A 25,606-nucleotide genomic window follows, 5' to 3' on the forward strand; every position below is an offset into this window, starting at 1 on the left:
ACGTTGAGTATTTACACCAGGCTGCCTCTTGGCATCAGTTCAGATTGCCAAACGTAGCCTGTTCCCACCTCTTTTGGTGCTAAGCTTGTCTCATCATGCCCAGAGACCTCCCTTGAGAGCAGGAGGTGCCCCCAAGAGTGTTTTGGGGCTAGGAACATTCCCCTGAGGAAAGGAGGGGAAACCATTAGGAGGTCTCCAAGACACAGACCAAAGGTGGTCTTGCTGTTTGTTCAGTGAGCGATGAGGTGAACCACAGAGGAACATGGGAAGGAGGAGAAGGGCAGCACTGTGTGCTGGGGGGAAGGAGATTTGCCAATGGTTTTGAGGCAGGGGACAAACATTTTGGGGCTGTTGGGTGAGGGGGTGGGGAGGGGTGGATGGTCCTCTGCTGCACCCCATCTCCTGGTTCAATTTCTAACATTGCCCCATTTCTGATTCAAGCCCGGAAGGGCTTAAGGTGCAACTGCTCTGCAATGGGGTTGCAAGTCGCGGCCCCAGGACGAGGAGCGGAGCAGAGACCTAGCAGCAAATAAACAGAGCGTGATGCTCCTGCTCCATCCCAGGGCCGGCCAAGGCGTGGGCAGGCAAGGGGCTGCAGGGCTGGAGGGAGATGTGGGTCGGGTCTCCCACTGAGCAGCCTCCCTGCTGCCAGTTTTAGGGGACTGGGCAGCAAATGGCGTAAGGAACTCATCCAACGCCAGGCAGAAGTTACAGAAACCGCTTGAATACTGGCCAGGTTTCTCCCATTGCTATCAAGAGTCCTTGGTGTGTCCAGGAAGAGAGACAAGGGAGCCAGGAATGAAACTATGGAGTGAAACAGCCGAATGAAATGGCTAAAACAGGAGATGCCCTTTGAACGGAAGCAGACACAAGCCAAGGCTTGAGGAATATGTCCCTTCCACCCAGAAGACACCTGGTACTGGTGGCTGCACAAGCGTGGGACCATTCCCCACCATTCTGGCCCCTTGCACCACTTTCTGCAACGACGAGGCTCTGGGAAGAGCGAGACATGCCTGAAAAGTGGAGCACAGCCCTGGCAAGCAGAAAGCCCAGCCCCGTGGTGCTGGCCAGGCTTGGCCTCATCTTGCTGCTCTGCACACTCCTTGTGGGTGCCGCTCCACAAAGACGAAGCCACATTCAAGCACACCAATGTCACAGTCACTGTGTGCATTTTTGGAACCTGGGGGAGAGCTTCAAGGTGGTGTAGGCTCCTCAGCACCCACACTACTGGGAGGAGGAAGAAAGGGGTAGGTGAGGAAGGTCCAGGAGAGATATGGTCCAGCGAAGAAACCTCCTGACTGGTCCCCCTGCCAGCACATTCCTCCTAGGCAAGAGCTAGGAAGGTGAAGGACCTGGTGCCAAGTAGAAGGGCTGAGGCTTGAGGACAACCCATGCAGCTCTGATACCCAACCTTTTGTTGTCCAGCGCTGTCATCTCATCCCTGGTCCCTTCCTGTTCCATTTGCCCCACTCTCCATGGTGTGAAGGAGCAAACCTCTACAACAGGCCCAACCAACACTGACTCAAACACAGCAGTGCTACCCAGAGGGTGGGGACAGTCCCCGAGGGAGCCGTGTTGCCCGGGGCAAGGTCCCGTGTCCTTTCATAGAGGTGCAGCTTATCTTTGTTGGAGTGAAGCATCTTCACATCCTCAAAGGCATAGTAAGCAGCCAGCATGAAGTTGACATCCCCCGTGGTAAGGAGATCGAAGACGCAAGACTGGAAGTAGAGGTCCTCCACGGGCAGCTTTTCCCTGCACTTGGCCGTGGCCGTTTCGTATGTGAAGGCCTCAGGGGGAGCTGGTAGGCTGGGCCCCTTCCTACGAGTGCGGCCCTCTGTGGCTTGAGCCGAGCGGATGGTCTGGAAGTCAATCTGTTGGTTCAGTGGACAACCACGGAGGCACAGGTAGAGGCCCTGACTGTCCCGGTCCTCCACGGCATTGACCACCTCCTCTGGCATGCGCACGGCGAAGGTGAGGTACCGGCCCACCTGCCTCACCACGATTGTGGTGCCAATGTACTTTGCCTGGATCTCAATGTGTTGGCCTGACACCTTCTCGGTGATCTTCAGGCTGTTGGCTCCATGCTTGTCCCCACCGTTCTTGGAGCCATCAGCAAAGGCGGCAGGGAGCTCATCCATCTCTGCCTGGTACACTTTCTGGTCCACACACTCCTGGAAGCTCTTAAAGATGATGGTGAGCTGTGAGGGAGGAAAGAAAAGACCATTGTTAGAACCAGTGATGACCACCCGAGAGCACACAACCACCGCCACAAGTGGCACAGGAGGTGGAATTGCTGTCTGCTCAGCCTGGTCAGGAATGTGGCTTTCAGCTCATGGGCAGGTGCTTCATGCTAAGAGATTGCCCCGACTTCTAGGCACCCTGACATGGCTATCCTGCTTCAGCACAGGGATGAGGACACTGTGTATGCAGTCAAGACCCAGAAGCTGGACTGAACGTACCAGCTGGAACTCTGCAGTTATCTCCAGGCCCAATGTAGGAGCTTCCTTGTAGCTGGAGCTCGCTGCAGTATCACTGCATACAGGCTTGTGGTGGCATGCCCGTGAACACAGCACTGTTTTGCCTCCAGGGCCTGGCAGATGGCAGAGGGGGACAAGCCCTGACTCTGCTAGAGGTGGTAGAGCTTCTTCTCTGGCTCCCACGGCATTTACATCCCAGGGGCTGGACCTCTTCCTTTCCCTGGCCACTCCCAAACCAACAGAGTCTTCTTCTCTGGGGCCCAGAACATGTCTTGCTCCATCTCAGCGACGCAGACACACACATGTTCAGCACATTTGAGAGGGCAGGCCCTTCTAGGGGTGACAGGGGCATAGAATGAGCCCAGCATGGCTCCCCACCCTTGGCTGGGCTCAAACACAGGTCTCTTGCTGGAGGAAAGACCTCACAGCACCTGCTGACCCAGCTTTGGAGGGAAGGCTTGATGAGGAGGAAGAGTAGAGTTTGAGAAGGAGAAAGAGCAGTTTGCTCTTTTTCCCAAGCAAACTCTACACTTTTCACATCTTGGAAACTTGGCTCTTCCTCTTGCACCTCTTTCTGCAAGGGAGAAGCAGTAAGGGGGCCAACTCTCCCCACAGAGCCCTTGTGAACAGGCTGACGGTGACCTGGCCAGAGTGGGGCAGGGCTGGAGGAGAGATGGCTCCAGCAGATCCATGTCAGAAACACTTGAGGGCTTAATAGTATGCAGGGGAAAAACCTGCATCTCCCCAAGAACTGGGCTGAGCACAGTGGTGGCTCCCAGCACTTCTGTTCCCAATGGTGCTGGTGAGGTGCACAGCCCTATCCAGACTCTTGGCAATGTCCCTCTCTCTCACCCACCCCTCTGCTGAGTGTCCAGACCTGCTATCCCCTCTTTAACCTCATCATGAGGCACCACTATGCCCATGCTTTGAGGCTGTGCTACCCCTCACATGGACCTCCTGCAAGCTCCTCTGGGTCCAGTCCCACCTCTGGGTGGAGGAAGTAGGTAGGCCATGGAACAGCATGCTAAAACACAAAGAGCCCCATGGACCGAGAGGCTCCCATCCTTTCCAACAGCACATGGTCCTCTAGTGATGACCCAGTAATGCCTTCCACAGCTCATGCTGCAGAACTCATGACTAATCCCATCTCACCACAAGCCCGTGATGCAGATAACGGCTGAAAAGGCTCAATTAAAATGGTGATCATGGAATTCAGCCTAGAAACTGCAGGTCCCTGGGGTCCCTAGCAAAGCTCCCTTGCAAGGTTCAGCAGGTTGTGGTATCTTTTAGTAGGTAAGGAGTTGAGAACATCATTAAGTATCTTTAAGGTGGTCTATTAGGGGCAGGTCAAATTCAAAATGCCAGCTCCAGCTCAGGCTAAAAAGGTCACATCCAGAGCTGAGAAGCAGTCCATGTCCTACATGTGCTCCTCTCCCCTCCCCACACAGGGAGAAGCAGATCTCCCAGACACAGCAGGCTAGGACACATTCCAAAAGCAAAAGGATGCCTCCTGCTGAGCCTGCCTTTTCTTGGCACAAAAAGTGGCCTGATAGCTTTAGAGCTTGTGCACCATGGAGCAACATGACAGTGCATCAGCTCCAGGTCTCTCTGGCATCACAGCAGCATGTTTTCACTGGGGTTTTCTCAGTGTTTGCCCTGGACTTTAAGGATGTTTATTTAAGCTGCCAAAGCACCACCACAACAGACCGTGGCGCACACAGAGATAATTACGAGCCTGGGCAGAGGGGAAGGCACTGCAAGGTGCTCAGGCTTTACCTGCAAGGTGGAGCTTCCCTAGAGGGTGTCCAAGGTCTGCTTGGACCTTGGGGATCCCCCTCAAAAGGTGCCACCATCGCTCCTGGTCTGGCTGTTCACAGCAAGCTAGAGTCCCCCAGATGGGAACCCTTTAAATTTGCCATCCCTGATGTTGGCCACGACTGCCTTCTGAGCTGCAGCGTCTCAGGCTGCTAACCATGATGCAGCTGGATGAGCTCAGGAAGAAACCACAGGCCATTTAAGTGAAGATGGAGATGGAGGAAGGATTGGCATCTGGTATTTATGGCCAAATGCTCAAATTCAGAGGAGTTCCCACCCAGCCTTACCCTCCTCAAGGAGATGTGCAAATGGCAGAAAAGAGGAGCAGTAGAAAGAAAGGCTGTTCAGAAGAACCTCTACCCTTGCCCACCTCTGCCCATGGGGATGTGTGAGGCTCACCTTGCTGGTGGCAGTGGCTGTGGAGCCAGGCAGCACCGGCGTGTTGGTGACCTGGACATTCAGGTAGTTATTGTCTATGAGCGGCCAAGCCCCTTGCACCCTGCAGGTTTGGAAAGTGTCTGTGAAAGTCCTGAGGTGAGGGTCCCCGAAGAGCCCGCAGTGGGTATAGTTGGGGGCAGCCGAGTGTTTGTGAAAGCTCTTCTCATAGTGGCAGATTTCGGGGCTGTCGGAGCGCTCCTGGCTATCCCCAGGGGCCAATGTCCGGAGGCGGGGCTGGGACGTGGGGCCATCCTTGGAGCAGTTGTGTTGCACCATGAGATCGTCTATGCCATGCACGGCGGAGTGGTAGGCCAGGTCGCCTCTGCAGGTGCGGGCGGTGCGGCGGGTGCAGTGTGCGTAGGCGCGCAGGGCCGTGCAGAATTCGGGTGCCTCCTCCGTGCCCAGGTGGTGGGAGCCTGATGTGGCCGCCCAGAACTCAGAGTTGCACTTGAGGATCTTGCATGGAGATGTCACTGTGCAGGAGGGGAGGAAAAGGCAAGGTGGTCAAGGTCAATGCCTGCATGCCTGTGCATGGGATGCCCAACTCTACCCCCACACCAAGAAGCTGGTGTCCTCCTCCTGCAGCCCAAACTCATGACACTGGCTCTACCGCGTGATGGGACCTCGCTCACCAGACATGACCCTCTCACATGACCCAACTCTCATGCATCAAAGCCAAAGAAACCAACAGGATCTGCCCCAATTTAAGCGAAGAAGGGAAAGAACATCCAGCCTTTAGATGATTGCTCCTGGAGGGGAAAACTAGGAGAGGGAAGAATGGGATGTATTCATTAGCAGGGATAAGGCAGGATCATTAATCTGGTGGGGGGAAGATGCAGTGGGGTTTTTAATGTCTTCTCAGGGTTTGACATTCAAAGCTCTGTGCTGCATGAATTACTGCACGTTGTGTCCAAACCAATCTCTACCAGGGCAGCACTCCGTCTGCCTTCCATTTCCATCTCTGCGGGCATGGGGAAACCCAGCCCCAGCATGACCACTGTGCCCCAGACAAATGCCCATGTGCAGAAATTGGAGCAGGATCCATGCCAGGACCAGCTCTGCAGCCGAAACAGCGGCCACTACACCATCCATCCTCAGGGCTGCAGCGGTGCCAGGAGCCCCCCAGAAAGAATCAAGGAGCCCAAAACGCTCTTTCCTGCCTGCCGTGTGCCTCTGCCCAACCCCAGGAGCCCATTCCCCACCATAGCTTGCTGAGAGGGAACAGGAAGTGGAGGAGAAAAACAGGTGCAGCAGGGTGCAGGGATGCCAGCCAGCCCCCGCCTCCCCTTTGCACCCACCTTCCAGCCATGAAGGCAAAAGCAGCAGGGTCTTCACCAGGCACAGCCAGAGCCCCGGTGCTGATCAGCATGGCAAAGGAAGGCAAAGAAAACAGAGATCCTGTTCCCCCGTGTCCTGCAAAGTCTGCTCGCTGGGCCAGTGCGGCTTCTCCAGTGCAGCCATGCAAAAAGCACATGGCCATTGCTGACCATTGCACACACACTGCTCTGCCTGTGCAATCCAGAACCTTGCTGGGCAAACCTAGGCTCACACCACTTCCAACTCATCCTTCCTTTCCTCCCTCCCCCTGGAGGCCTTGGAGACAGGATGGGCTCAGGCAGAAAAGGCAGCAAGGAAAGCCCCATCATCTCCAGATGCTTTTGAGGTGCCTCTCGCAGGCGTACCCGTACTATTCCTGTCTTGGGGTTTGTTTAGGAGGCTGGCAAGGCTTCGGCACCAAAACCTTTTCAGATTTGTTTAAAAAGAAAGTTACAAACCCCAGCATTGTTTCAGGGAAAACAGTATGTTTTAGTTTTAAACATTACAGCGCTGGAAACCTAAACACAGTCAGTGCTGGAAAAAGCAGAAAGGGAGACCAAGGTTATAAAACACTAAGCAGTCCAACCTGAAGGAACAAGCCTGTCTCCGCTCCCTTTCCAAGAAGAGTGAAGTGCAAATAGGAAATGGTGACAGGTTCCTCACAGTTTTAAAATTCATGTTTAATAAACTCACGATGCTAGCAACAGCAGCGAGAACCCAGGAGCTGTTTCATCTTGGCAGCATCCCCTTCAAACCTGGAGAAGCACCGTGGAAAGCCTTTAACTCACTACTGACCAGAGGATAACAAGTTTTGCCCTGGGACGTGGCCTCACGTTTCTGCCAAGCCCCCTGGTACTACAGGTCACATTTAGAAATATTTATTATTTCATATCCCTTTCTTTCCAGCACCACGAGCGTGGCTTTCCACCAACACCACATTATCAGAGGGCTTCCCATCACAGCCACGGGCTTGCAATGGAGGGTAGCGCTCAGCGTTCCTCCTCCTAGATGAGCAACATGATGCAAAGCATCTCACCACCAGCATGCAGAAGAGCTCGGCTCCCCAGCGCTGCCTGCCTCGGCTCCGCAGGCTACACGTTCAACCACGGCTGTTGCAATACGCTACCCAGCACAGCACCTACACTCAGAGGGAGACTGGCATTTAATGCTGGTGGTCACACACGGTGGTAGCACAACTGAGTGACAGGAGCAAGCGAATTTGCCAGCACAGGGAGTGCCAAGCAGAGGCCTTTCAGGGCTGCCTTTGCCTCTGCAGCTGCCGTGGCAGGGAATGGGCTCCCAGGGTAGGTTTATCTGGGTGGAAAATGAAGAAAATGCACCCCCCCCTCTGATGAGAGACAGCGAGCAGAGCTTTGCAGATCCCCCAGGACCCTCCCAGTGAACATGGGAGTCAGAAAAGTATGCAGGAGTGTGACCAGTGCCACCACTGCCCGCTATCCCAAAGAGCTGTGGCACCAGGCGATTAAAATCACCGCTCTCCCAGCAGTTATGCTAATGCAAACCTTGAGGATGCCTCCAGGTTGCATGTGGCCAAACGAGTTGTCACTCTAGAGCCAACACAGCCCCGAGAGGAGCTGGAGGACATATCCCTGGACACACAGGACCCACACACCCTACTTCTCCTGACAGCTCAGCTAGACACCGGTTTGCCCTGTGCGAAGCACGCTGTCCAGCGAGCAGCTTGCAGAGCCCAGGCTGCAGCAGCATCTGGCTGCTCCAGCCCCTCAGCTGCTGCTGCGTAGGGGGAATTTTTCTTCCTAGGAATAAAGCCGCAGGGTGTTGCTCTGTAAGGACATGCTTCCTTCACTTGGATCAGGAGACACGGGCGTGAGCTGTGGCAGCGAGCTGTGGCAGCCTGCGGACAGAGCAGGATGCTGCGAAACAGTCCCCTGACACTCCGTGCTAAACACATCCCCGTGTCGAGCATCCCTCGCTGCCACACTGCCCCCGGGTCACGCATGACTTTATAAGGTACTGAGGAAAAAAACCCCAACAACCAAGCCCAACAAAACCAAGGTCAGGAAAACCCATCTCCTTCCTCCCTGGGCCTGAAGGGGGAGCGTTCTTCTTTAAGATGTTATCGCTCCGGTTTTGGCACCCGCCATCCCGTTTTCGCTGTTTCGCTCAGGGCCCCATATAAGGCCAGATTTCCACAGCCAGGTGCCGCAGCGGCAGCGTGCTCCCTCCCCGGCTGCTCACGCCTGGGCTCTCCTAGCGATGCTTCTCCAAGCACACCAGTGGTCATAGGGTCTGGCAAACCCCTCGCACTGCTGGGGGTGAAGCCATGGCTGATGAAGGCCACGATGGAGGAGCAGACACGACCCTCTCCCCGTCCTGACAGGCATGCCTTGCCTCGTTCCCCTCTGGCAGGAGCTTTGGCACAGCCGCGCAGGCTCATTTGTACCCAGGCCAAGAAATGATGTTTATTCAGTTTCGCATAATCTATTTTCCATCGACTCACAATGGATCTGTTTTTCAGCCACAGATGACTTAGCACAGAAACAAACCCCTCTCAAGCAGGAACCCAAGCAAGGCTCTCCTGGGATCTGAGAGACACCCCTGGGTCTGGGTGATGCCACCACCTTTGTCCATCGGCAAAAGGTCCTTCAGCCAAGGGACAAGTGACCTCAGCCCCTGGAAGCCCAGCCACCTCCCAACCTCCCCACCACCTTCTTTCAAGGGCTTGGTGCCACTCAAATGAGGAATAAAACTTCCTCTGGTATTTTGAAACCAATGGTTTCAGAAAGTTTCAAGCCAGAAATCATTAAACCACCTGGACCAAGGCAGCCCCCCCCGTGCACAGCCCAGTGCCCCATGTTTGTTCAGGTATACCTCCCCTGAGGACTACTGTGGTCTGCGCAGACTGAAAAGCCACCCCTTTCCTCAGCCGGCTGTTTCAGGAGTTTATCACCTTTACAAAACACGGGTCTTGGTTCTAAGTGGATTTTATCTGACTTCATTGTAAGGACATAAAAAGAACCAGCAATTTGGTCCGTTAGTAACCAGTATGTTTCCCACAAAGATATTTACACACTGCAATCGAGTCACTTGTCAAGCCTCCAGATAAGCTAAACGGTTTGCACTTTAAGTTCCCGCTGGAAGGTGTTTGCTCAGCCCCACCACCAGACCTCCCCCCTCCCCGGCTTCCTGCAAAACCTACCACCTGACGGGCGATCCCGATGTGGGACACGGTGCTCACACCCTCTCCTGAGGTCACCCCTTTCACCACACCCTGGCCAGCACTGGTCCTCTGTCCTGCAAGCACCCCGTGGTCCTCCATCCCACAAGCATCCCATGGTCCACCTGCCCTCCAGCACGCTCAGGAGCCTGAGGCATCACACCACCCAGGTCCCTGTGTTCTGCCCTCCTCATCGGTATGTTACACTGCACACTGTTAAACAAAGTGTTCAAACTTATTGCCCACACACATCCAACTCCAGCAGCCTTTCAATTATCAGTGCCCCCTATTTTCTCTCCTGCTGGTGTCAGATTCCCTGGATCTCATTTACCCAAATCACGCTTTTTCAGAAAACCAGCACTAAAAAAATCGACCATTCATCCGTTCTCCTGCAATTCCTCGAGCAAAGTGAATTACTGGAAATTAATTTCAGTAACCAAAAGCCAATTCTTTTAAGACTCTTGGGTACATGTTAGCCAGACCTGTTAATTTGAAAGCATTCACTGCTAAGAGATGTTGTTTAATATCCTCTTGGTTACTAACGGTCTGGAAAGTATTTCATCACCCACATGTGATGCAAATACATCATCCCATGTCTTTCCAAATCTATGGATTGAAGTGTAGATGTGCAAGCCTCACACATGCAGTAAAAGGCTTTTTTGGAGAACACAGTAAAATGTAATTACCTTTGGCCTCAGATCTGAGCACCCAGACTTAGGCTCCTAAACACATATTTATTTAAGTAATCTAAATAAACATATTTATGCTGACACCTCAATAGGAAAGGCACGATTCTCTGAGGTGCTAAATACCAGCAGCATCTGCCAGCTTCAAGATGTGGGCTGCTCAGCTCCTGGATGTCCGGACAGCAGTCACCACCAGCAGCAACGTGACCCCAGGGGAGTTAAAATAATCACATTGCTCCTCAAAAACCTGGCTGATGGGATCTTTTACAGCGAGATTTCAGCAGTCAAAAACAAAACAAAACCTGAGGGAATGAAAGACAACAATCCGCTGCATCTGGCCCCTTGTGCTGTCCCTGTCCCAGCAGGCAACTCCCCACATGCCCGACTTGCTAGTCACATGTTTTGGTGGCCATGTGGGCTACAAAACTAGATATGAGGAAGATTTTTTCATGACATGGGTGCTGAAACACTGGAAAACATTGTCCAAGGAGGTGGCAGATGCCCCATCCCTGGAAAAAGTTTAAGGTCAGGCTGGATGGGTCTCTGAGCAACTTGATCTAGATGAAGATGCCCCCATTGCAGGGGGGTGGACTAGGTAGATTGCCTTCAAAGGTCCCTTAAACCCAAAGTACTCTGTGATTCTGTTTTATGACGCGTATCAATCACCATGCCAGGGAGAGAAACAAGCCTTTGGGTGCTGTCCGCAGCCCTGATGGATGGGGTGCAGAGCCCTGATGGATGGGGAGTCGTGGGCAGGGGCAGCTCTCTTGCCGCCCCACAGGGCACAGTGGGGTGAAGAAGACCCAAAGGCCATCTGACCCAAGCTTCACCAAAGGATCTGCTGTGCAATGGCAGTGGCTCTCCCAGCGACCTCCTTTGAACTGTTAATCAAGCACAATCTTGCAGAATAATAGCCTGGTTATTATTGCCTTGTTTGCATAACAAAGAGGCCCAATAAAACTGATTTGACTGTGCTCAGAGGGGGTGTGAAAGATCAGCCCTGAGAAAAGAGCTGCAGGAATGCAGCAAACTGCTCCAAAGCCTCAACCCAGGAAGAAAGACAATGCAATTTGCCATCAAGAAAAGCCCAATAGACCAATAAATTACCCATGTGCAAAGGGATTAGATCAGGTTTCAGTTGCACTGAAGTGGGGGGAGGAGGAACAGGAGGAGGGAACTGAAGGAGGAAAATAAACCTGACTCTTAAAGCGCTGCAGCTCATATTTTGCAAGGGTGTGCTTGGGGAGGTCGGCTTGGAGGGGCCACCTTCCACGCCGGGGCCAGGGTTTTGTGTTCGCTTCCACTGGGAAACGCAGCAATGCATTAAATCCCGGGAAAGGACGGGCTGATGAGAGAGTGACTCTAGATGCATCCGAGAGCACACCTCAATCCAGGCAGCTTCTTTTAACCCAGTCCTCACCTTGCTCAAAGGGGTGCTGGGGAAAGGTTTTCTCCAGTTTGAGTCAAAAGAGAGACACAGAAGGGGGGGTCTTCTCTTGTCAACCCGTCTCAGTCGCCAAACCATGTGGAGGACCTGCCACGGCCAACTCCCTTCTGGCTTCAGCACCGAGTTCACGGCCCCCCACCTCTCCTCCCCTGGCACTGTGGAGACACGGGGCAAGCACAGGCAGGAAAAAAGCAGAGTCAGTGTCTTCACTGGCTACAGCAGGAACCGTTGGATGCTGCCGAAGGAGTCCTTGATCGCTCCTGTCACTTAGTCAGCTCTTTTGGCTCAGCGAGTCGGCTTACCGCTGACCCGGCATGCTTAGCGGGGGCAAGCGCGTCTCCCCCCAGCCCCCCTCCCCACGCCAGCAGCACTGCTCCTGCAGGCTCCTGGGCATCCCCACACAGGGAGAAGGGCGAGCAAACACCACTGGAGAGGGCATCAACCGTGGAGCTTGCAGCCACGGCCAAGAGCAGCTGGTGATGCTGCTCTGAGAATTGCCAGCACATCTCAGGAAATTCAGGAGACACGGAGAGCTGAGAGGAGGAACGAGCACTTACAGCCAAAGCAGCAACTGACTTGCAGAATTTGCTCTTAAATCCTCATCCTCAGAGCCAGGCTTCAGTGTTGCCGTTGCTGCAAACAACCTTTCACCTGCTCAGAGGATGCAGGTTTTGCTCCATGGACGCAGATCATGAGCTGGTGGATGGAGGATAGGGAGGGAGGAAAGCGATCTCCTCCAATTCTCCATCTGCAGAAGGGTGCTAATGAAGCTGGCTGCCCGCCACGGTTTGCTGTGGGCTGGAAAGCGGTGCTGGAGTGGCACACCTGGGCTTTCCCCCAGTTTCACCAACAGTTCTCAAGAGCTGGTAAATCTCCTCGAGGGGAGTGGCCCATTTTACAGATGAGGACACTGAGGACACGAAGGGTTTCAACCAAGACAAGCCCAGTGGGAAGCAAGGTGGATTGACTCGCTCATCCCCTGCATGAAGCATCACCCTCAGCTTCCTCCCTCAGCCAACACCATCCATGTCACCATCCCTCTTGAAGCAGCGGTACCCGGAAAAGGTACCTCCACCAGCCACCCCTCATCACCGAGTATTTCAGGTTTCCAGCAGACATCACTCTCCCCACGCCGAAGCTGCTTTCCCAGGGTGCCTTTGAAGGCACGGCTGCCACCCACCAGCGCCCGGGGGGCCCCCAGGTGTGGCAGCGGGTCCCTGGCTTTCCTCCCCCTCACCCGGGCCGCGGCGGAGCTGGCAGGGAAACGCTTTCTGCTTACAGGTGTGGATTCCCTCTAGGAATAATCATTCCCACCATGCTCTTGTGAAATTTCAACCCTTCAAACACAGAGGTAAATGAGACACGAAACGAGGAGATAGAGAAAAGCCCCAAGCACATAAATCTGGATGAGGCAAATTTATACAATTAAACGCCTGCCAAAAAATTGCGGCATCTCAATCGGAGGCGTTGGTGTGTGTGCAGGGTGTGGGGTGGCAGCTGTCCCTGTCCGGCTGGCAGGCGGCAGCCCCACAAGCCCACCAAGAAGCCACACAGGCACCTGACTGATGCTGGAGCCACACCCGGGGACATGCAGGGATCTAGTGGATCCCTTCTGCGGGCTGAGGCGACCGCCCGGCACCAGACTTGCTCCCCATCGCTCGCACCCCACGGAAGCCGTGCTATCTGCTCTGCCACAGACCTTCAGAGGTTGATTTATTCTTAATTGCATCTGATTGCTGTTGTGTGTCCCCCTGGGCTGAGGTTTTAAGAGAAAAGGTAACTTACTAACTGGAACCCACTCCCTCAGTCCCACTGCTGCTCACACTCCTGTCTCCAGCACAGTGATGCTCTCACAATTAGCACTGTCCACTGACGAAGCCTGGAGCCAGGATCTGACCCTAAGATGTCCCACCACATGTCCTCGTCATCTCAGAAAAGGCCAGGTGGAGTGTGTCACAGGGCAAGGAAAAAAAGGTAACTTATCCAAAACCCAAAATGACACAGATCACTACTAGGGCTTTGGGGACCAAAGTCAACAGCTGTGCAGGAAGGAGAGGAAACGGAGGCAGGAGAAAACACACTTTGGGCTCAAGTGAAGCTTGCTCCCTTCCTTGACCCACAAACCCCCCCATCTCTGCAAGGACAGCTCTGCTTGCTAGGAACTCAACAGCCAAACTCCCCTGGATGCTCATGCAGTGGAAAGTGGGACTCGACACCATTCTGGTGCTCCACCCTGAAGGACTTTACTGTTCTTGCATCTGCAGGGACGCCAGCCTCGGGCTGCCCTGCGCACCGCGGCCCCGCCGTTAGACAGAGCAGCTCAGTCTGCACCTACGAGGGCTCTGTGTGTGTGTGCGTGTGTGTGTAGGAGCCAGCTTGTTCTCCGCAGTAAGAGCCCGATGACTTCATCAAGGGGATGGCATCTGGTTTTGCAGTTGGCCATAATTCAATTCTCCCCCTTGCTGCAGGAATTTCAGCTGGTGAAGCAGTGATTTACTCAGCCGGGCTGCACTTGAGTGCAAAGCAATCTTGAGGCTACAATCGAACGCCCTGTTATTTTGAGAGCTCGCGGACAAGGGAATAAATATCTTCTCCTTTTCATCCCAGTAGCTGCCAACTGCAGGGTACAAAGCTTTTTAAAGGCATTTAAAGGCTCTCCTCTTACAAGCACGTTCCGGGTGCCATACACGGCCAGGCAGGGCCCTGCCTGCACAGACCACTCCTCATCTGCAGCACACCCACACAGGCTTCTGCCAGGACTGCCAGAAAAAGGCCAGGCATCTCCTTACCCGCCCCCGCCCCCAGCTACATCTCCATGCATCCCTCATCCTCACCAAAACCCCTTCTCTGTTGACCCATCACTCCTGCCCTGCAGCAGCCTCAGGTTCACTCCAGCCCCCTTCAAACCACCTAGGACCGCAACACTCTTTTGGGGACCCCCTTATTCCAAGCTTGGTGTCTGCTCTAATGGGCAAAGCAAACCAAATCAAACTTATCCAGGTGGACCAAACCCCCTCAATCTTTGATCTCTGCCATCCTGCTTGTCCCTTGGGAGCTATAGGACTTACTTGGCTGTGGGGTCTCCCAAATGTCTGATGGGCTGAGGGGCTTGCTCAGGTCACGCACCACCCTGCCAGAGCTTTATGGGATGTGCCCATCAGGGATACAGAAGAGAGATGGCAAAAATTAGTCTCGCTGGGGCCTGATCCAGCATCGCAGTCTGGCTCTCTGGGGACAGCAGCCTGGTGCAGAGATGGAGTAGAGCCCCCAGGTTAGGAAGTTTTTACGTTTGCCCAGCCCTGTGAGCACCTTTGTGTGCACATTTGACTCGGCACAGCTGTTCGGGCCACAAAGAAGAAAACCTCAGCTGCTGCCATGATAAACCCTAAGTAACTCTTTAACATCCCCCCATTCCCATTAAACAAGGGCTGGGAATTTCAGGATTTTCTGTGGAAAAGAGCAACATTCCCGCCCCCCCATATGCACTAAAAACAAAGCACCTCCTCCCAGCCCCACAACGAGCCCTGCTGCCAATCCCAGAGAACTCTCTGTTCCAAGTACGAGACCGGCTCCGAGCAAGCAACAAAACAGGGAAGCCAAAATATTTCCAGGTTTATGTTTGAATCCCTCCCTTCTCCTCTGCCCTGACAACATCCCACACAGGCGCGCTCCTCCCCTGCCCCTGGCCCAGCTCCCCATCCACAGTGTTGGGGAGGTGTTGTTTTAGCAGCCCCTAAGCCCCCCTTCTCAATTTCAGCTTAAGGCTGCGATCGAGTCCCTCCCTGCCGCTGAGACAAAAGCCATTTATCAACGGCCCCAATACACCTCCAGTAGGGACGGGTCCTCATCTGGAATCAAATGCTGTTGCCTGGATGGACCAAGGGCAGAAAATTCCCAATCTTTTTTTTTTTTTTTGAGGGAGAGGTGTATTACAGCCAGAACAGCAAAGCCCAACACAGACTGGGAAAGCCAAAGCAAACCCCAGTGTGAAGGAGGAAGTACAGCCTGACATCTGGGGCACAACACCCAGGGCCAGATTTTTGAAGCTACAGAAGAAAACTCAGCATGGCTCACACTGGGAGGCACAGGCGGGGATCAGCTAAGCACCCTCAGAAATCGTGGTCTCAGCTGAGAGAGGGGTGGGAGCACCCACGAGCATCCAGCACTGGGATTTGGCACAAGTCCTGAGCAGGACTTCTGCCAGGGAAATTGTCAGCAGTGGCCTGCTCTGCCCAAACCACCTTCCCCATGCTCGGAGGTCACCCTGACCTACGTGGGAGGGGGATCCCATGCAGGGGGCACCCACGCTAGTGCCCCCCCAACCCAAAGGGGCAGTGAACCCACGGGTGTGAGAGCCGTATAAGCGGGAATCCAGCCCTGGGTGTGCGCGTAGCAGGGGGTGTTAAGCAAACAAATAAACAGGGCAGGACTCCAGGCACTGATCTGACTCGATGAGTGCCCCCTTGGGCAGCCCCCCAGCAGCCCCTCACCCGGGTGGGGCACAAAGCTTTCTCGGGGTTGGGAACCTGCTCAGAACCCCCAAATTCCCAGGAAGCACAGGGGGAGTAAAAACATTTAAAAAAAAAAAAAGGGGGGGCAAAGGCTAAGCCAGAGAATAAACCTCCCCCTTTTTTCCTGCCTTCCCACCCCAAAAAAGCTTTCACCGAAAGCCCCCGGCATGCTCCCAGCCCTGCGCGCTGGGAGCTCCGTCTCCGCCTGCGCCCCGCTCCCGCGGGCTCCGGATCGCCCCGTTCTGCCAGTTCTTTGCACCTTATTTGACTGCTGAAGGGAGAATCAAACAAAGCAGCCAGCCAGATCTCCTATCAAGTTCTTTCTTGCACCGTAAATCTCACAGCCTTCAACGCTCTGCAGCTCAAACGCTCCGAAAAAGGGCGTTAAGCAACACACACGGGAGCAGGTCCAGAGTTTCCAGAACAAAAAAAAAAAAGAAGGGAAAAGAGAAAAAAATATAATAAAGGAAAAAAAAAACCCACCAAAAACCAGGGGGTTCAGCTTCCAGCCTGCTGGGATGTCTCCTGGGAAAAGTGGGGTCCGGAGGGGACACCTCAGTGCTACGGGCTGCGCTGTTTTCCTGCAATAGGGCTAAGAGGGCAAAGGGGGAGGAAGGGCGTAAAGCCGTTTATTTATTTATTTACTGCGTGTGTGTGCAAGACTGCTGCACCTACGGTTATGCAAAAGAAAGGCAGGGGCGATTTCAAAATTAATAATTAAAAAAAAAAAAGGGAAAGTTTTACTAAGCTAAAAAGATAAACGGGGAGATTTAAGCCTTAGGAAATTTTTTTTCTCCCTTTCTTTTTTTTCCTCCCCCCCTTTGCGAATGAAAAAAAAAAAAAAGAGGGAGGTAAAGAAACTGGAGAGTTTTGGAAGGAACAAATCCGCCTCTGTGGACTGGGTTTCCCCTCCCCCAACAAAAACAAGCACTCAGGGCTTGAAGGAATTTGCAGGCAGAGATCTGCCAAAAACATTGTGAAAAACTATGGGGGATTCATTGGAAACAGATGGCGTTTTCAGCTGTAATTCTGAAATTCTCTCCTTTTCTGACACAATACAAACAAACTGGGGCTGGGGAGGGGGGGAGGCAGCGACCAGCAATAGGTGTGAGCGGCCGGGGTGCCCGGGGAGGGCCGGCGGGCGAGGGCTCGGCCGGGGGAGCCGATGCTCGCGGGACCATTTGGTTGCCATCCCGCCCTCGGACAGCACAGCAGCTCTCGGATCGGCCGGAGTAAATTTTCCAACGTAGTAATGGTGCCGAGTCCAAAACACCCACCCACCTATTTCCCCCCCATCCCCGCTCCTGAGGCCGACGCGAGAAGGGGGAACCCGCTCCGTGCCCCCGCGCATCCTCCGCCGCCCGCCGCGCTGCCCGGCCCAGGTGAGCCCCGGGCGCCGTGCTCCGCGCTCCGTGGGGCTATGACCCCCCACAGAGTCCCCCCCCGACACCCGGTCTTCCCGAAATCACAAAGCAACGACCCTCTTTACCCCCTCTGCAACCTCTCCCTGGCTCGTCCCTTCCTGGGGGCTGGGGAGGGGGCTAGAAGCGGGGACCCCCCCCCCACCGCACTCAAGGGCAAAAATTTGGCATCTGAGATGTTAATATGTGGAACACCCCCCACACCACACCCCCCCACCCCGCTTTCTTTCAAGGCACGGAGCACACCCGGGAACGGGAAAACAACGTAACCTGCCTGACGCTGTCAGAAACAACCCCCGGCTGCCTTCGCCCGGGTTCGCCTTGATTTCCACCATCTCCTTCCTTGTGGGATGAGGCAGCGGGGAGACAAAGAAGATGAGGTCAAGGAAAAATACCCACCGCAATTGCTTGGGGAAAAGGGAACGGACACACACACACACGCCCCCACACCACACACACCCCAAACCTGAGCCCCCCGCTTATTTTAAACATGTGGCAAACTGCTGCAAAGAGAGGGAGAGAGAAAGAGGCCCAGAGACAGGGGGACTGAGGCGGCTTCCCGACGGCTGCGAGACATACAGGGGGAAAGTCTTCAAATAAACAGGCTGTTCCTTACCTGAAGGGAAGATGCAGAGAAAGACAGGGAGGATTTGGAAAAGTCCCAGGGCTGTGGATCCTGCCCCTCTCCCCATACCCATCCATCCAGCTCGAGCTTTAACCACTATCCTCTCCCTGGAAGAAGAGTTTAAAAAGGGAAAAAAAAAAAAAAAGAAAAAAAAAAGAAAAAAGGGGAAGAGAGGGAGGGGGGGAAAGGGGAAAAAAATAAATCAATCGAAAGAAAGAACTGGGGAGAAAAAAATAAAATCAAAAGCCCCACATGGCTCCGCGGAGCGATGCAGGGACGGGCGGCCCCAGCTCCGGGCTGCGGTGGCCTCCGCACTGAAAGATTACACAGACTTTTTCTCCTTCTCCTCCTCCTCCTCTCCTTCCCCTCCCATTACAAAACAGCCCAAACCATCAATCATCCCGGCTGCCTTCCAATGTCTGCATCCTCTCCGTGCGCCTCCTCCACTCCGGAGCGCGGCCGCCCGCCTCCCCGGCCATGCTCCTCCGGCGGCGTGGAAGGGGCGGAGGAACGAGCGCTGCGCACCGCGGCCATGGGAGGGAGAGAGGGAGAGGGGAGGGGAGAGCCCGGGAGACCCGGACAAGGGGGATTATTGCTGTGGGTCGAGCCACCGAACTCTCCCGTGCCCTGTGGGGAAGGGGGTCCGAAGGGAAGGGTGGGGGGTGTGTGTCAGGAATCGATGGTCCCACACCGGATGGGCTGCGGGAAGGGTTCTCGGTTTTCTGCCCTGCCTCTCTGCCGTCTGGCAGCGCAGCTCGGTTGTGGTTTGGGAGAGGGGTGTCCTCCCACCCCATCGGGGTCACACGCCCTCCCTGCCTCTTTTCCCATGGGCCTAACAAGCGCTTTGGGTTTCCCCAAAATTAAGCAATTTGGGATACAGGAGCCGTTGTACAGCATGGAGGGGGGAAACTGAGGCAGGGAGAACCTAGGCAGCTTGTGTGGGGCAGGGATTGCAGAAGCGATGCAGTGGCCCCTGGCCCATGGGCACCACCACCCCCCAGGCAGCACAAGGAGCTCCTTCCTCCATGCTGCCCCAACCCTGGCTAGGCAGGAGGTGCAAACGTTTCACAACCTTTCCAGGTCATTGACCTGCACAGGCACTGGCAACGGTGAAGTAAGCCCAGATGACTCAGAAACAGCCAGTCTCATAGATCCGAAACAGCAAGTCTCATAGATCCTTATCGTTAGACTGACACTCCTCAGAGGTGAGGGGACAGCTTCCGGAATCAGCCAGCCTGTTGAGGCTGAGAGGACTGAGGCTCCCTCCACCACTGCCTAGTCTGCACCACCAGCCCATCTATAGATCTGGATGCTCCGCTTTCTCTGGGGGAAGGTCTCACCAGGTGGTAGGTACAGCTGTCCTGGGGGTCCCACTTTGCCCCTTTGGGCAGCCCCTGGGGCAGATGGCAGCCTTTGGAGCCCACTAACTGCTTGTGGGCCAAAGTACATAAACATTTGCCTCCTGTGCTTCAAAATCATGCCCTTTTCCACCTCCTGGGATGCTGCACCATGCAATGAGGAGGTGGGCTGGAATCTGCAGCCCCAGTGCTCTGCTCCACCCAGGAAAGGGCTAAGCCAGGAGGGAGACATCCCCATACCAGCCCACTTGCATCTCTTACAAGGATGTTTTAGCCACAGTGAACTAAGACAACTTCACTTCTGAATGAGAGTGCCCATGGGTGTAATGGGCTTTAATTTTAACTTCCCTTGTTTAGATGATTAGCCCTCCTTTGATTGAGTGCCCCCCTACCATCCTAATGTTTCATCTCCCTTCTCTTGGGGATCTAATACAAATAAAAGGATACTGGGTGTTTGGCACAGCCATTCTCTCATCTCTGTAAATGTCCTTTAACAAGGGGTCTTTTCTCCTGCGGCTTGGGAAAGGCCTGAGATGCTCCTTGACTTTGCTTCTAGTTGTCCCTGGAAACCCCCTTCTTCTCATAAGGATGCTTTTGGGAGTGATGGCAGTGTAAAGTCTCTAGTAAGAGTTTGTGACCAGTAAGACTTTGTGATCTCCTCTGTTTTGCGGACTGATCTGTGATACAGCTATGACAAATATCCCATGGAAAGTAAGGTGGGGAAGAGGAGATGGGAGTAAATATCTAGGAAGCAAAGATATTAATACCTATTTAGTTCTCCTAGTTCTCCCTGGGGTAGGGGGGTGAGCCCCCTTGCCTCCAAATGAAGGAGGAGCTTTACAGGGGCTTTATCCAGGCTGCAGCAGGAATTAAAATGCTCAAGCTTGTCCATCTGGGACCCATATGGGATCCAAAAATCCTGGGGCCTTGCCTGCTTGACTGGAGATCTGTCTTGGTCCTGATCCTCCTACAGCTGCACTCAGATGATGTCCACTAAAGTCAGAAGGAGCTCTGTGTGCAGAAGAGCTGCCAGACCGGGCTGAGCTGGGCAGGAGATGAAAGCTGGCAGGCCGGATCCAGACCTGTAGCAAAGGCAGTGTGGGAGGAACGCCTACTCGAAGCACCTCTTTGTGGGGGATGTCAAACAGGGGCAAATATGTCCAAACCCTGCCAGCTGCTGCTACCACCCAAGAAGAAATGCCTGCTGATGGGATGTGTAGGCAGCTGGAGCTGGAAGGGGCCTGGGGGAAGGAGGAAGAGGGTCCACGAGCCGGGGAAAACCCAGGCTGGGGAAGGAGAGAACCAGGGGACAGGGTTTCAGACCCCAAATCCCTTCCTCTTGCTCTCACCCGGTCCCTTTGCAATGCGGCTTGTGCTTTTAATTCAAGCTGAAAAACATCACTTCTGCTATTATCTCAGCTGATGACATGCAGCATGATCTATTTATTTTTAACTCAAAAAAAAATAAAATATTCCGAATTACGAACTTTCAGAACCCAGCTGCTAAATAGCTGCTGCGAGGCTGGTCTGATTGTTTGACCTCAAGCGTCACTTTGGTATTGCCGTTCTGTGGCGAGCTGACACATCGCAACCAGAGACTGGAATCCAGTCTGAAGCGTGAAGTTTTTAAATAAGACCCTTGTTGGAGCTTCTGCCTTGGGTGTAGGGAAAACTCTGCTGCCATAAAGCAACGGTCTGATGCCCCTGGCTCCAGTTTGTGAAAATTTCTCCTGGATTTTGCTCAGTTGCATCATGCATTGCAAATGGGATTGCTGTTTTTGGCACCGATCAAAGCAGCGGATTTCGCTGGAGAAAACAACAGATGTGCCCAAAGCGTAAGTGCAGAGCAGGAAAAGGCCCCAAATAAGGTGTGTTTCTGAAATCCTTCTCCCCCTTCTGTGTTTTTTAAAGAACCTTCACCTTTCTGATTAGCCAAAATCAAAGACCCAGACTTTAAATCACCTCCTGAAAAGCAGGTTACGTGCAATTTGGATCTCTGCCCTGCTTAATGGGGATATCTAGGCTTGGAAGCGTGGATTGACGGCATTTTCCCCAGCTCCTTTCCTTCTCAAAGCCTGGCTGGGGCTCCCCGGTTAGGCAGCGCCGAGCCTGATGCTCGTTGTAAATGGTATGTGGGAAACCACCCACCGCTAAAATGCAAACACCTCTGAGGCACAGCGGAGCTACGCTGTGCAGCGGCTCAGCTCCAGGGCCACACGCACCTCCACCGTCACATACACATCCATTCTCTGGTGTCATTATTGGGGGGGTGGGGGGGTGACAGCCAGCATCTGAATCTCTGGCTGACACAGCTGAGGTAAGCTGATAGCATTGCTCAAGGTATCTGCAGGATGAGCAGGAAGATCTGAGTTCCCAAGGGAAACCCAGCTGGGATCACTCGTTTGAACTTCTCTTTTCTCTGCCCGGTGTCCCACCACGCATGGCATTGGGCTTCACCAGGGCTGCCTGAGCGTGTCCAATTGGAACCCTAAGGTTTGCAGATGATACAGCCTTCCTAACGGAATTACTCATTACCTGTGGTAATATGGCTGAAACAGTAAACACAGATATTTCTGTCTGAGGACTGTACCTAGCAGTTAGAGGAATGGATGTCAGGGCTCCTGCTCTGCTCCTGACTCTCCCATGAACTTTCTGCATGGCCACTCTTCATGCAACCCTCTCCACTTCAGCTTCAGCGCCTGTCTTTCCCGGCTCTGCCTCAGGGCAAGGCGTTCAATTCATGCTGCTCCTGGCCTGATCCCCTATGCCAGGAAGCTACTCCTGCAGCCAGTGTTTTGTGTTTGGGGTGAGCAGCAAAAAGGAAATCACTCCTTGAAGGAGGAAGAAAGGAAGTTTGGAGTGGAACCCCCCCAAATTGTTGTCATGGGGAGGTGTGATAACTGATTCCAAAATGTTGGTGGAAGTAAAACTAAACACCTGAGCTCCAAATGGTTTCCTTATTAAAGAAAAAAAAAAAAAACCCCTCTGGAGAAAACAAAAAAGCTTTCCTTTATCTTTCTGCAGGAACAGCCACACCTCTAGTGTTCACAGTACTGGAAAACGCTGCATGTCATTTGAAAGATCCTCTTTTTCACTCATCATTCAATTTTTTTAATAATTTTAGAGTTTCCCTGTCTGACAGCATGAGCAAACACTCTCCCTGAGCCGTGCACCTCGAAGCTGCCAAGCACACATCTACCCCCCCTTCCCTATTAACCCCTAAGGTTACCAACCTACAGACCTTAGTAACACCACTTGACAAAGCAGCTGCCTGGGAAGATGTCCCATCAGGGTCCCACTAGTGCCTGCACTGCACTTTACAGCAGCTGGATGGGGCAGGCGGAGGGGTTGGCACGACTCTGGGCTCTAAAGATCAACCTGCTCCTGCGATGCTGAGCGCAGCGAAGAGTTTGCTGGTTTAACTAATCCACCTCCCCACAGCCCTGGTGAGCGTTACACTCACTGGTCTGGCGATGCAGAGAGTGGCCAACGGGTCTGGAGTGGAATAAAATACACTGCTAAATTTACTGGTGAGAATGCTGTGCTGTCCCACATCTCTGCATCCACAGCTTAGCTGATTAACAGCAGCCCCGAGTGAAGTCACTGTGGATAACCCTGCTGTGTGGGCTCTCTTTTCAAAGTCCCTGTTTCAGGCTCACAGCCATAAAAGTCACTTCCAAATGCTCGCAACCAGCCGGGCTGGACAAGGGAGAGGGAAGATGGGCTGGTGGAAAACTTCCAGTCTCACCCATGACAGAAAGCAAAACAAGCCGGGATATTTTCAGGCAAATAAGAGTTCATCATGTCAACTTTTTTGACTGGTGGCATTCATTCATGTCTCTCCCCTTTCCCTTGCTCGCAAAGCCTTGAGGGTGAGGCTTGACTCCTACACATGGGAGCATGTAACCATCCCTTGTTCGGCAGTGTTTGGAGGGCTGGCTGGAATTCACCATCTGTATATTTAGTTCTCTGCAGGGAGCTGGTCTTCCTGGCCCAGGCTCCTCTTTGGGGTAAATATCAAGCAATATATCTTTGCTGTATCTTCTTCACATCTGGGTTGCCCTCTAAAAAGAAGTAAAAGGTGGGCTGGGAGGGTCCCAAGAGCATGTTGGAAATGGTCAAGTGTCAGCTCAGCAGAAAAGATGGATAAATCTCAGCTGCCAAAAAACAAACAGCACAGAAGAACTGCAGAGAACTGGGTGTTTATCAGCAGAGGAACCAGTCCCTGTAACGGGACAGTCTCTCTCCGCTGCTTTTCAATGCTACTGGTGTCTTGAGAAAGTGCAAACACAGCTCCCTAATTCCTCCAGCTCCAACCAACAGGTCAGGTAAGGACATCTTCTGGGTCTTATCTGAAGGTGGGACCCAACATGGAGTGTTTGCTAATCTACATCTTCCACTTGCTGAGAAAGGGGCGTTTGAAGGGCCCTATGGAAAAAGCTCTGCAAAACCCAACCACCTTGCCCACATCCCCACCTATCAATTCCTGACAGCAATGGCCAAAAATACAAGCCCACTACAGGACACCTCTCCTGTGCTGTCGGTCAGCAAACACCAAGTGATGATGTGATCAGCTGATTTAGAACTTTTCCCTGAATGTATGGGAAAGAGACATTCCTTCTTGTTGGAAAAGGAGGGAAACAACTATAATCCAGCACCTCTATAGGTGTTTTGGTAAACAAAACTGGGTTTTGGGGGGGAGGGGGGAGAGCTCAGAGGTGTCAACGGGAGTCCTCCTGGGTGTGCCCGTCTCTGGGCTGGGGCTGAGCTGGGGCTGAGGTGGGGTCGGGGCTGGGATTGGGGCTGAGGTGGGGTTGGGGCTGGGGTTGGGGCTGAGCTGGGTCCAGGGCCGGGCCCCACTGGGTGGTGCTGTTATCCCTGCGCCGTCTGCGAAAGTATCCAGTTTATAAAATAAATGCAATCCAACGCCGCCTTAAACCACATGACATAACAGCAGCTTGCGAGCTCCCATTAAAATCTCAATTTGGGGAAATTGATTCTACCTCTGAGCAATTGCGATGCAATTACTCCAACAGGCAGCAATCAAGAATCACATCAAAACAACACCAAACTTTCATCTCCTGCCTCCCAACCACCACCACAACAAAAAGCACCTGTCTTGCAAACACAGCCCGGTTTCCTTACATGTATATACAATTTCGGAAGGGCAACGGGCAGGGCCCGATGTGGAAGCGAATCTCCACGGGGGCTGCTCTGGCTGGTGCCTCTGAAATGTCCGACCCGGGGGTTGTGTTCACACCCACCCACCCCGGCTCCTGGCTGAGGTTATGGGCTATTTACGGGCTCAATCCATCAGGAGCAAAGTCTCCCCCCTGCCAGACACGCTCCAGCTGCCCATCCTCTCCCTGCACACAGATGCGGTCATCCCTGCCCGCGTCCCACATCTGTCCAGCTGTCACCCCCTCCCTTTTTCCCTTCGAGCCTGCAAACACCCCAGCGCTCCGCAACCACGGGACTTCGGGGAGGGGGGGGGGGGCGGGGGGGCGGGGGGGCGAAGCTTTTGTGTCCCCGCAAACGAAGCCCTCCGGTCTCGGTAATCACGATCAGCCCCCGTGATGAGCTATCCAGCGGAGAGGGGAAACTATTGGGGTGGGTATTTTCAGTTTCTATCAGTGGTCTGCAAGGAATTACTCGACTGACTTAACCCGGCAGGGTGCATTTTTAGTGGCAACCATCAGGAGGGAGGATAAATGAACAACCGCATGCACGCCAGGCTGGTATGAACCCGGACAGAGAGCCCGGGCTGGGCAGGGGAAAGAGGAGGAAGAATCGGGGTTCCTCATGGAAACGGCTCGGGGAGAGGATGGGGAACGGGGGGGGTGGGGGGGGGAGTGGGGGCGGGAAGGCAGCCGGGGACCGGGAGCGACATCCTCAACAGGTCCCGCGGAGGAAGGGCCATGCAGGGAGCCGGGGCAGCATGCGGCCGGGGGGGCCCCGCGCAGACCCCCGCCCCCGCTTACCTTAGCGGCCGCATCAGCCTCTCCAGCCCGCCGGGGGGGTCGGTGCTTTTTTTTTTTGGTTTGGGTCTGTTTGGGTTTCTTTTTTTTTCCAGGAGGGGAGAGAGATATAAAAATAACCCCAAATTAAATAAAACTAAATTAAATTAAATTAAATAATAATGAAAATCAAACCCAAGGGCAGAAGTGGCGGGGGTCGGCGGCGGGGGGGGGGGGGGAATGCCAACCGCAGGGCGCAGGCAGCCCCCCCTGCCCTGCGCAGGGCAGCCCCGGCGGGGTGCAGCGCGGCCTCGCTCAGCGGGACGCGGGGAGCCGCATCGCCCTCCCGGAGCAT

General features: G+C 53.9%; 1 protein-coding gene across 1 annotated transcript; it reads right to left on the reverse strand.

Annotated features, from left to right (window-relative positions):
* Positions 1 to 1,496: 1,496 nt before the first annotated feature.
* RGMA (repulsive guidance molecule BMP co-receptor a) lies at positions 1,497 to 25,606 on the reverse strand (the record flags this gene model as incomplete). Its single annotated transcript, XM_084268141.1, is given in 6 exon segments — positions 1,497 to 2,198; positions 4,692 to 5,203; positions 17,928 to 18,043; positions 25,276 to 25,418; positions 25,422 to 25,435; positions 25,438 to 25,606. Coding segments are annotated over 6 exon segments (1,656 nt in total).

Source organism: Gallinula chloropus (assembly GCF_964237585.1).
Source record: "Gallinula chloropus genome assembly, chromosome: 9".
NCBI classification, from domain to species: Eukaryota; Metazoa; Chordata; class Aves; order Gruiformes; family Rallidae; genus Gallinula; species Gallinula chloropus.